This window comes from Vanacampus margaritifer, chromosome 11, assembly GCF_051991255.1.
Source record: "Vanacampus margaritifer isolate UIUO_Vmar chromosome 11, RoL_Vmar_1.0, whole genome shotgun sequence".
Lineage (NCBI taxonomy): Eukaryota > Metazoa > Chordata > Actinopteri > Syngnathiformes > Syngnathidae > Vanacampus > Vanacampus margaritifer.
In genome coordinates this window covers 394172-406345 of record NC_135442.1, presented here as the reverse complement: position 1 = coordinate 406345, position 12174 = coordinate 394172, and the positions used below count along the sequence as shown (strand labels likewise).

Sequence of the window (12174 nt, the reverse complement as noted above, 5' to 3'; positions counted from 1 at the left end):
ATCAGCTTACCATACTCATCCTTGCAAGTCAGCAGATCGGTGGTCTCTGAGGGAACACTAATAGCGCCAGCAGAGTTCTTGGCCCTGACTTGGAATTTATACTGAGCTCCCTCTGTCAGGTCAGTGACAGTGAAGGCGCATCCTTGAATGTTGACGTGGTTCGCCTTCATCCAGGCTTTACCGCCAGCCTCTAGCTTCTCTACCATGTAGCCAGTCAATTTGTAGCCGCCGTCATATTTGGGTGGGGTCCAAATAAGAGTGACTGATGTCCTGGTGATATTAATGACGTCAGGCTTGCCAGGAGGATCTGATAGAAGACAAAGACATCACTATAGTCTCTTTTTGTCAGACGTGAAGGAGGAGCTGTTGTCCCTCATTTTTAACGTGTGCGCGTAGGTCTCTATCCTCGTGGGATATTCGAGGGGGAGTTGTTATTCTTAACTCATGTAAAGCATTTTGGGGGGGGGGGGGATGTGCGAAAAGTGCGATATATTATTTGATTGATTAACTGATCTCAGAAACTCACCAATGGGATCCAGAGCAACAACAGCCTCAGTAGCTCTGCTGGCCTTTCCAAGACCGGCCATGTTCATGGCCATCACCCTAAATTCATACTCCAGTCCCTCAATCAGGCCTGTGACCCTGCACTCCTTGACTCTGAGAGGAGTCTTGCTGGCTCGCTTCCACATCAGACTGTTCCTCTCCTTAAACTCCACATGATAGCCTGCACGCAATCACACGGTCAGCTTTGTGTTACTGATTTCAGCTTGACACAGAGGCCGTGATGAGCCTTAGTTACCTGTAATTGGGGAGCCGCCTGTGTCTTTGGGGTCAGCCCAGGTTAGGATGGCTGACTCGTGGCGGATGCTCACTATCTCTGGAGGTGCAGGCGCCTCCGGGACATCTGGGGATGGCGAGGGAAGAGATATTTTTCAACAAAATGAACCACACGAGGCCATTTTGCTTCTGTCTTGGATACTCACTGAAAGGATGCTGCGCGATGACCGCGTCTGATCTCAGGTGCTCTCCAATTCCATATTTGTTCTCAGCCAACACTCTGAAGATGTACTCCACACCGTCGTGAAGACGTATGACTCTCATGGTGGTTTTTTGGATTGCGCAAGCCACCGTGGCCCACTTGTTGGCTGTTGTCCTCCTTTTCTCCACAATGTAGTTGGACACCTCGGCACCGCCGTCATCTTTGGGTGGCCCCCATTCCAGGGTGATGCCGTCGGCTGTGATCTCGTCAAACTTGACGGGTCCGGTGCAGATGCCCGGTTTGCCCACAACCTTGAGCTGCAACTTACAGTCCTTGGAGCCCAAGCTGTTCCTGACGTTGATGGTGTAGACTTCAGCATCTCCTCTCTGGCAGTCTCGGATCAGGAGAGTGGTGACACCCTGGGACGCCTCGACGCACATACGCCCGGTGTCACCGAGCGCCACGTCGCCCTTCTTCCATGTGGCAGCGGGATACGGCACGCCACTGATGGGAATGTTGATGCGGGCGGTAGTGCCTTCCTTCACCACGTAGCAACCGTCATGCAGACAGCTCAGGTTGCAGTCAGGTAGCACTGGAAAGCACAGGTTTTAGACATGTTGAGCAACGTGATGCAAAAGCAGCTACAGCTACCATTTTTGTAAGCAACAGTTTGATGTGTTTTGACAAGTCCGAATTTAGAGTTGCGCTCCTTCAGTGTAGTACCAGCTTGTGCCACAACATGCTGGGCAGCATGAGCTCTACGGGAAAAGATGCCGCGTAATTATGGGCAACAAGATGATCACGCTTCAGTGTACAATAACACATGTTGTGTTTTTTTGTAGCAGTGACAACATATACATGTGAGCATTATGCTATGGATGGACAAAGAGACAGATTGATAGCATCATGTGAGGGGAATGAAATGTTATGTGTGGCTGCTCTGTGTGTGTTGAAGAAGTCTGTAGATGTCTCAAGGTTTTTATTTACTCTAACGCCGATGCTAATTTCTGTTAGCGTTGCTGTTCTATTCTTTCAACCCAGGGAAGCCATCAAAGGTCTTTCACATTATATGTTAGCATTATGCTAAGACCGCTTTTGTTTTTCGTTTGACAAGTCAACAGAATAACGCAAGCACACTTTCACTCTTATTTGTAGATTAAAAATCTAAATAAAATATTTATAGGTCTTTCTATAAGCAGGGTGCAGTCATGGGGTCTTTACCAAACTGGTCCTTGGCAACAGCCATGATCTCAGTGGGCGGCCCTTCTCCAGACTCATTGAGTGCCTTGACTCTAAACAAGTATTCTTTGCCCTCGGTGAGCTCTCCAACCGCGAGTGAGGTGTTCTTGCCCTTGGATATCTGCTTCCACTTCTCGCCTTCGCTCTGGTCCACGATATAGGCACTGATGTGACTGCCACCATCACTGATGGGCTTTTTCCATGCCAGAGTGATGGAATCTTTGGTGGTCTTCTTGGCCTTCAAGTCCATCACTGGACCAGGTTGCTCTGCAGGGGCACAAATGATTCCATTGCACTGAAAATGACTGCTGTGCCAGTCAGAAAACAGCAAATTGGATTTGAGGATTTTATTTTATTCATTCTTTACTGTCAATATGTCCACGACATGCTGGAGAATCGGAGCAGCCGCATACCTGAAGCTCGCACGCTGCCGGCGGTCTCACAGCCCTCTCCGATACCGTAAGCGTTCTCGGCCAGAACTCTGAAGCAGTAGGCCTGTCCCGCCTCCAGATTGGGAATCCTGTATGAGATCTTGTGACATTCAGTTGACACGCAAGTCCAGGCCTTCCTCTCGGCCAGGCGCTTCTCCACGATGTAGCTCTTGACCGGACTGCCGCCATCGATCAGTGGCGCGTCCCAGGTGATGCAGGCGTGGTTGAGGGAGGTCTCCTTCACAGTAAGGTTCTGAGGTGGTCCAGGAGAATCTACAGTGGAGGGGTGGGGTTGCAGAATCAGAGGCAGCTTTAGTGAACTAAATCAGTTGTGATTAAACTTGGGTCAGTAGCTTGGAGGTCAGCAAAACAATTTGAAATAAACGATAATGTGATTTTTTTTTTAACTGCACACTTACTGTACTTTATCTTGGAAAAGACAACTTTTCTCTCGTACGAATCTGACTTTTTTATCCCCACAAAGGGCCCTTTCTCCCTTATATGGCAAATGGTACTAATTTCTATAGTGCCTTTCCATCTTACAAGTGCTTGACATTCGACTATTCATTCATTTTTTTAATCTAGAGACATTTAAGGCTACACATCTGGTAGTTTAGTTTGTTTTAGTTGGGCCTGTTTATTTTCAATCATCCAAGTCATTGTAATCGCCAAAAGTTGAATCAAGTCAACTGTGCTCTCGCTTGTTGGAAACCGACAACCAAGTTTCCTCGAGTCAGCTTTACTAGATGGCAACGTAGGCGTTAAGAATTGGAACAATGAGGCCCCAAAACCTTTGGGGAGGCCCCAAAACCTTTGGGGACGCCCCCAAACCTTTGTGTACGCAGGAAGCAAACAATTAGTTCACTGGTCTCCAAAGATACTTGTTTAAGGCCACAAAGATGTTTGCTAGCTCACCGAGGACCTTGACCACGATGGTGTAGCTCTTGGAACCGCTGCTGTTCTCCAGCGTCAGGACATATTTTCCAGCATCGTATCTGTTGATGTCTTCAACCATAAGTAGGGTGTCCCACTCCGATGTCTTGATCAGGACGCCGGTTCTCTCCTTCAGGTTTCCGTCCACCTTGCTCCATGTCACTTTGGGTGCCGGGCGCCCTCTCAGGGGGACGTAGAGCCTCATGGTGACACCAGCACGGAGAACCAACACTTTCCTAAGGTCGGCATCCAGATCGGCTTCCGGAGGGACTGCGAGAGGCACAATTCGTTCAGTAATTTAGATTTGTTTTCTATGTTAAGTGCTCAGTGAATTATTTTCTAAATAGGTTTTGCACAAGACATCTCAAGATTGCAGATTTTCACCCATGGTAGGTGGGTCTGGAATGCATCCACCATGTCAACTGTACAACAAAAGAGGAACATACTGAGGATGTCCTTGGCCGTGTGGTTCCCGGGGACTTCGCTCGGCTCGCTGTAGCCAATCTTGTTGACAGCAAAAACTCGGAACTGGTATTCCGTGCCGTCCATCAGGCCCGTCACCAAGAACTTGGTGGTCTGGAGCTTCCTGGGGACATTGCATTTGGTCCAGTTTTCCGCAGTGGCTAGTTTGCACTCCACCAAGTAGCCGATGATCTCGCAACCACCATCGTACGCTGGCTTGGTCCAGCTTAGGCTGATGGAGCGCCTGGTGGAATCAACCACCTTGGGGAAGGCCGGTGGGCCCGGAGGATCTGGCAAATAGAGACAATGAGTAACGACTCCGCTAGACACGACAGCAACTCACAAAATTGAGTACACCCCTCACATTTTCGACATGTTTTCATGGTACAACAATGAACAAATGACACTTTGCTACAACAGAGCCAGTGGACAGTTGCCCCTGGAATCCTCTGCCACTCCTCCATGACCAACTCAGCGTTCTTTGCCATGAGGGGCCAGTATGCCAGAGTCTGGGTGCGACAACGCCAAATATGACACACCTGCTCCCTGTTCGCACCGACAACTTCTAACGCTAACCACTCATATGACACAGGGGAGGGAAATGGGCTAATTGGGCCCAATTTGGACACTTTCAGTTACTTTTGTTGCTGCTTTTTGTTGCCGTTTGGACATTGTCTGAATGTTGACTGATTTTGAGGGGTCAGTAAATTGACCGCTTGTATAGCTGCAGGCTGACTACTTGACATTGCAGCAAAGTGTCCTTTCTTCAGTGTTGTCCCATCTAAAGATAAGATCAAATATCTACAAAACTCAGGGGTGTCTTCACTTTTGTGAGATACCGGATGGTATCATCTGAATGACAACAGATTAGCAGCTTCTCAGTTCTAAAAAGTCACTCACAGACAGGATCGACGGCAAGAGCCGCACTGGACGCATCACTTGGTTTTCCCAGACCGGCTTTGTTCATGGCAATGACCCTGAACTCGTACTCGGAGCCCTCAGTTAGCTGAGCCGCCTTGATTGTTCTGTCGATCACCGGCCGACGGTTGACCTTGGCCCAGGTCAACTCGGTGGCTTCGCGCTTCTCTATCATGTATCCCAGGATGGGGGCTCTACCGTCATTGGCCGGCGCCTTCCAGCTGACTGTCATGGAGTCTTTGGTGATGTTGGTGATGACGGGTGGATCGCAAGGGCCGGGAACATCTGAGGAAAGCAAACCGATCGACATTAGAACCAGTGGGTCCCGATGGCGGTCCTTTCCGCCATCTATAACCAGCGTAGAAAATGGATGGACGTCTGGAGGTGTGACTCACCGTAGGGGTTCTTGACAGTGACTGGGTCGGTCATGGTGGCGTCTCCTACGCCGTACTGGTTTTCAGCACTGACTCGGAACTGGTACTCATGGCTCTCGATGAGTTTCTCTACAGAGCAGTCAGTGATGTGTCCGTGAATGTTGGCGGTGACCAGCGCCCAGTTGGCCCTGCTGGTTTCGCGCTTCTCGATGATGTAGCTGGTGATTTCAGAACCGCCATCTGCCAGCGGGGGTTCCCACCGCAGCTTGACGCGGTCTGCGAACACTTTGGTGGTTTTCACTGAAGCCGGCGGGCCTGGTTTGTCTAAGGGGAACAACCGGGGAGGCAGTTTGAAGATTTAGACACTGTTCTTGCTGTTCAGTTTTCAAAATCGCCATAATCATTGTCAAGTTACGATGATCTTACGGCATCACGCAGTAAACTTACCGAGCACTTTGACTTTAATTGTGGCATACTTGCTGCCATTGACGTTCTCGGCGAGAATAGTGTAGTCACCGGATTCCTTTCTTGTGACGGAGTAGAGCTCCAAAAGGTGGATGTGTTTCTTCTGGGTCATCTTCATTCCCTCCGCCAGATGGAGCGGAACGCCGTCTCTCTTCCAGCTCACCTTGGGCAGAGGCTTTCCAAACACTTCCGCATCCAGGAAGACGTTTTCTCCGGCTTTCACCACAATCAGATTCTTCATGTTGACCCCCAGCTCCACACGTGGAGGAACTGCACGCAAGAAGACCACAGCGGTCATTTGTCTCCTTATGCCAGGATCAGGATAAAATCGCCCCCTCTGGGAAATGCTTCGCTTTTTCCACTGTTAGGTTTGTTGATTACTTAAGAATGGAAAAAGTTAGCAGCCTTTTCCCCCCCTGGTGAAATCAGACCTTCTTCTCTTTCTCGACCTCACAGTCTAACCGCTGAAGAGGTTGCTTTCTAACATACATTCCCAATCTGGACATTTTGTTTTGCTTGGTCTTGTTGCTATGGATCTGGTGGTTGGGGCTCACTGCTCTAAATGGTCTCGTCTCGCCTTGGCCAGCAGACCTGCTCCATCCCGGCGCTTCAGGTAGGCCAAAGTCCAAGCGGAAGCTAAGAAACCACGGAGCGTTTTCTATTGCTGGTCCCAAATGATCAAACGACAAGCGCCCTCTCCATTCCTTTTTAAAACCTGCCATAAAACACAGTTCTATTCCTCGGCTTTTGACACAGCTCGAGTTTCTGCCCTTGTTGCGTCTTGTTTATTCTTACTATTTGCTTCTAAAACTTGTATTGATGTATGGCACATTGCTGCAGCTGCGGTTGTCCCTACCATTCTCTGCGATGACGGCGATGGGGTCGGACAGCTCGGAGGGCAGGCTGACGTTGACGGCCGTCTTGGCGATGACTCGAAAGACGTAGCGTTGGCCCTCTTCCAGACCGCTCACCACGTAGTCCTCGGTCTGGACGCTCATGCAGTTGCTGTTGCAGCGGCTCCACTTCTCCTCTGGGAGCTTGCAATACTCCACAAAGTAGCCAATCAGCTTGCTGCCGCCGTCGTGCTTGGGTCTGGTCCACACCAGTGACACGGAGCTCCTGGTCACATCCATGGCTTCGGGTTTACCCGGTGGGTCTGGCGGGAAGAAATTTGGTTTCAGCTCTCCAAACGGGTCTCGGTTCACAATACAGAACAGCGGTACCTTGACTTTGTGTCATTGCTATACATACGGTGGTACACGTGCAAGGGATGACTGCCTCTAAGGGGCGTGGCATCAGGAGATGGCGTTGGATTCCGTGGCCGACAGCAATCAACAAATGGCCAACATTGCATCGGGGACTGGGGCTCTCTTTGCCCACGTGCAGGGCATTACAAGACCTTACCGTAATTCCTTGCCTATAATACCCACCCCCAAAATTGCACCTCTGCAGCTAGATTTTCCTTCTACCAATGGATTATACGCACCTCACAATTGTTGGTATCCACCAAATTTCTGTATGTATTTTATTGGGGGAAGTGACCGTCTCCATTCCTCCCTTTGGTGCGACCACACGTGAACTCACAAAAACCCAGAAGACGCAGAACGTCTGGGATATGCGACGACGTTTAGCGAATGAAGGCAGCGCAGGCGAGTGTTGTCGAATGTCAGAAAAAAAGATTTCTTGCTGTCTGTGGAACGCAATTTCATACCCGAAAAAAACGTGTTTGTTTGCCTCACACACGTCACCTTGCAATCGTGTGACGTCGACAGCCCTGATGTGCCGACGCCATATTACAAAAAATTCCAAAAATCACATTCCATTTTCTAATCGTCTGTAAAGAAGTCAGATTGGAAAGTGAACTTGTTCCACATGCGATCAAATAATGATGGCACACAGAATCATTTGTGAGAATTGAAAGAATTGTTTGGCTGCAGGTGGATAACCGAAGTTGGGCTTTCGTTTGATGTATTTATGAGGAAGACGCAAATATGCGGCGTTTTCCTCACTGCGGATGCCAGCAGGCTGGTGAGTTTTTTCCCTGTGGTTTTTTTTTTTGCTTTGAAAATTTTGGGGAAAATATGCACATTCTACCTGGGAAATGATTTTCCCCATCTGACTCATGCATCCGATGCTCTGCCGCAACCGGGATTTTTGGAACACCGCAAAGCAAAGGAAGTCAAGGCACCGCTGTTTGGGCTCAGAAGCTTTTCGTACCAACAGCCATCCTGGCTGTGATGAAGTCGGACTGCTTGCAAGGTTTTCCCTGTCCGGCAACGTTGATGGCAGATACCCTGAAGGTGTACTCCAGGCCCTCGATGAGGTTGGTGCAGGTGTACTGGGTGGATTTGACCATGGACTCGTTGGCCCTGACCCACAGCAGACTGTTCCGCTCCTTCTTCTCGATGCAGTATCCCGTAATGGGGCTTCCGCCGTCGCTGCTGGGACGCTCCCAGGACAGGATGACAAAGTCCTTGTTGATCTTGTTTACCCGAAGGTTTATGGGCTCACTGGGAGGATCTGGAGGCAAACATTTAAAACATGTAGCCTATGGATGCACTCACAAGGAATCGAAACAGACCATTTGATTTCTGCGAATAGCTTAACTCTTCAATTGTAGACCGCGTGGCGGCCACTTTTGGATCAATTCTGTACGTCAGTCAGTCAGTCAGTCAGAGAAGCACTAAGTGGTCAAACAACAAATTTCTTCACTTCTTGTGTATCTCTGGAATGTTTTGATGCCCTGTTTACATTTACTGTGTTTAGAGAGAACATTACATTGCATCCATTTACTTTGGCTGTCGCTTTTGCTAATTCTACTCAAATTGGCTATTTTTTGTCACTCTTCCTTTAAAAATAAATACAAGGATTCATCTTTTCCAAGAATTGAAAAAAAAAACTGTCAAGGTTTGACATTTTTGCTTGTGGTTTTAAAAGAGTTGCAGACAACACGTTTCATTTAACTTGTATTTAAAAGAAAATGAAAATCTGTTCAAGTTTGTGGATTTTAAAATGGATTTTTATGGTCTTGGTCTTGTCTCGGGCTCACCCAAAAATTCAGTTCTTGTCTGGTCTAGGCTAGTGCTGTCTTGAGCACAACACTACAGCACTCATAAAAAGAGATTGGAAGAAAATCTGACTGGAAATCTGCTGGAAATTAAAGTGAAATTCAATTCAATTACAGTGGAAAAGTCCCCGGTTTGGATGGTTTCCGACTGATTTTTAAAAGAACACAATCAGTTCAACATTGTTCCCATGAACCATTTAAAAAATGAGCAACAATTGGTTTGCTATTGCTTAGAAGTGTATGTGATGACATCTGCTCTTCTTCTCTTTCTGACCTCTACGCTGTCAACGTCATTAAAGATGAGGGATCGATGATCTTTGGCGAGTGCAAGAAAGTTTTGAAATGAAACACAGCACATGTTCTATGGGGGGCTTACAGATCACGGATGGCGGCGGCGGAAACTCACCAAACGGATACCTGGCAATCATTTTCTCGGAGTAGGTGGGCTCTGAGACGCCGAACCTGTTTTCAGCCCGGACCCGGAAGATGTACTCGGTGCCGGTGCTCAATTTGGTCATCTGGAATCTGGTTTTGGTGCAGTTAGAGGACACGGTGAGCCAGTCGCCCTGGCTGACATCGCACTTCTCCACGATGTAGTTGGTGATATTGCTGCCGCCGTCCTCCTGAGGAGGGTTCCACAACAGCGTGCAAGCGTCGATGTCCTGCTCTGTGATCTCCAGCGGAGCTTCGGGGGGTCCTGGAATGTCTGCGCAGTGTCACACAGGACAAAAGATGACCAACATGCTCTTTTCAAGGTACAGACAATGGTTTCCAGACTTGGCCTGCACGATTGCTTACTTAGTAGTCAGTGAATCTGAAAATGACATTGTTTTATCTGAATTGGCTCCAGTTTTTGAGATTGAGAAAAGTCCTAAGAACAACCAAGTTATGACGTTGGGATTGTCTTGATGCGCCAACATTGATGGGAGCCTGTCTCTCTTTTCAAGCATGTCCAAAGCGTCTTCTTACATTTTGGATGCCATATCGTGAATGACGGCAATCGTGATGCAAACCAGGTTTTAGGTGAAAGTCAGGCAAACATTACGAAAATTTGGCAAGGTTACGTCAAAGCACAAGCACTGGTTTCAGTAACCAGCAAAATACTTTCCTAAACTGTCCAAGCACATTCATAAATTCACTGTCAAAAATATCGCTACCTCAAAAACTTGAGCCAATTAAAGTGATGTCCTTTTCAGACTCAGCAGCCCCAAATGACTCAAAAACTATTCAAATAGATTCAGGACCCCAAAATGTTTTTCTATGAAGACAAAAGGAGTGAAAACTGAATCTGGAGGCTTTCACTGTACCCTCCAAATTTTTCAAGGCTGTTTGTTTTTGACTGACCCATGACGATGACTTTGAGAATCTGGCTGATCTTGGCCGTGCTGTTCTCCGCCGACAGGCTGTAGTAGCCGCTGTCCGAGCGGCTGACGTTCTTGATGATCAGCGTGCAGCTGCTAAGCGTCTTGACCACCGAGAGGCGGTCGGACGTCAGGACGTCCTCGTTTCCCTGCTTCCACTTGCAGAAGGGAGCCGGCTTACCCGCCACCAGGGCCTCGATGGTCATTTTGCGTCCCGCTCGGACCGTTACCGTGTCCGGCATGATGATCTTCGGAGCCACTGAGGGAGCGACAATTGGCACCGGTTAGCACACCTGGTCACGTTCTTTGTGTTTCGGATCGCTCCTAGAGCGTGAGTGTCCAAACCACGGTCTGCTGTCTGGCTTTCAGCGGCCCGGTAAAATTACCCACTGACACAGGCCGTGTGGTTTGCCTTTCTACTGCGCTAGTTATTTTCTCTACCCGTTGGGGTAGCAAGGCAAAAACAGAAGAAGAAGCAGAGGAGGAAGAAGTAGCAGAAGAAAAAGCAGAAAAAGAAAAAGAAGAAGACACTAGTTGAGGTCACGGAGATGCGCTGAACGCAGGGGAAGATCTTTCCTGGTGCGGTACCTTCACCGATGGATCAGATTCAGTGCGTTAAATCAACTAAAGGCAAGAGCCTCTCACAAATTTGAGGATCACGTGACTACATTCGGTTTCTCTGGGCACTCAGCTTTCCTCCCCCATGCTTGTTGGCGTCTCTGTACACTCTAACTGGTTGCTTTTCTATACGTGCCATTCCATTGGCCGGCGACCAGTTGCGGGTGTACACCGCCTCTCGGGCCGAAGCAGGGGATAGGATGGGCCTCGTTGAGAAAAACTGTCGTCGGATGGACGGTGTGTCATCTGTTTGCAGTACTGGGACCAAAACGTTTGGACACCCCCGCCCCAGACCTTGACGCCGATGTACTCACTGAGCTGCTCCTTGGCCTCAAAGACTCCCTCGGCCTCCCGGGCAAGACTGACGCCAACCGAGTTCCTGGCCGCCACCCTGAACTTGTACTTCTTGCCTTCCTTCAGGCCCACCACCACGATGGTTAAGTCTTTGACCACCGAGTACGGCGTCCACTTGTCCTGCGGCGCCCCCTCCTCCTGGTAGTCCACCACATAGCCGTTGATCTTGGCTCCTCCGTCTCGGAGCGGCTTCAGCCAGCCCAGCGTGGCGCTGTTCCTGGTCATCTCCAAAACATCCATCTTCTTGGGCGGATCTGGCTCACCTGAAAACCACAGCAGGTTTTAGACACGCAACCAGCACTGGAGGGAAAGTACTCACACGCTGTATTCAGTACCATTATTACTCGTGTATAATGCAACTTTTTTTTAATTTTTTTTTTTTTTTACAAATACTCCTGAACTCTAAATTGAAGGGTATTCTACTATACACGAGAAGAAGGGGAATTACATAAACATTTTAGCTGTACTTAAGGGACCACATCTTTATCCGCTTCATATTGTATCCTAGCTGTAGCTACCGCGTTTGAGGTCAGTTTACTCGATGGCAGAAAGCCATGGACTTCCAATACAGTAATCCCCCCTCCATCCTGGGTACGGTTTCTAACTGTTTTGTTCTGGCTGCTGTTTGTTTTGGGTGAAATTTCACTGCTGACCACTAGAGGGCGGCACACTATCTTGTTTGACACTGTAAATTTGAAAGAAGAAGACAGAAGAGAGGGAACATTTCATCTTAGCTGAGACTGCTGAATGTAAAATCCTCTTTAATCCTGCTTTTTACACCTACAGAAAGCGGCGGCTGTAAATTGATTTTAGAATGTACATCTTTGGCCAGGGCGGCACGCTTGGGTATGGGCGTGATTATTAAATCAAGTTTATTAGTTTGAAAAAATAAATAAAACAAAACAGGATTTTTTTTTACTGTAAACACTGAGGAATCGGTACACTTGACAATATCGGTACAATATTTTACTGT

The 12174-nt window shown here is 48.4% G+C and overlaps 1 protein-coding gene across 2 annotated transcripts in view; it reads right to left on the bottom strand.

Moving 5' to 3' along the window:
* ttn.2 (titin, tandem duplicate 2) overlaps positions 1-12174 on the bottom strand; it is a 206585-nt gene that overhangs the window by 45232 nt on the left and 149179 nt on the right. For both annotated transcript variants that reach the window (XM_077579402.1, XM_077579403.1), the window contains 16 exons: positions 11162-11464; positions 10213-10488; positions 9275-9574; positions 8019-8321; positions 6658-6957; positions 5784-6071; positions 5358-5660; positions 4945-5247; positions 4029-4334; positions 3565-3852; positions 2632-2922; positions 2201-2485; positions 984-1571; positions 800-904; positions 527-724; positions 11-307 (listed from right to left, as the gene is read on the bottom strand). In XM_077579402.1, coding sequence (XP_077435528.1) covers positions 11-307; positions 527-724; positions 800-904; positions 984-1571; positions 2201-2485; positions 2632-2922; positions 3565-3852; positions 4029-4334; positions 4945-5247; positions 5358-5660; positions 5784-6071; positions 6658-6957; positions 8019-8321; positions 9275-9574; positions 10213-10488; positions 11162-11464 — 4734 coding nt within the window. The remainder of the gene's footprint in view (positions 1-10; positions 308-526; positions 725-799; positions 905-983; positions 1572-2200; positions 2486-2631; positions 2923-3564; positions 3853-4028; positions 4335-4944; positions 5248-5357; positions 5661-5783; positions 6072-6657; positions 6958-8018; positions 8322-9274; positions 9575-10212; positions 10489-11161; positions 11465-12174) is intronic.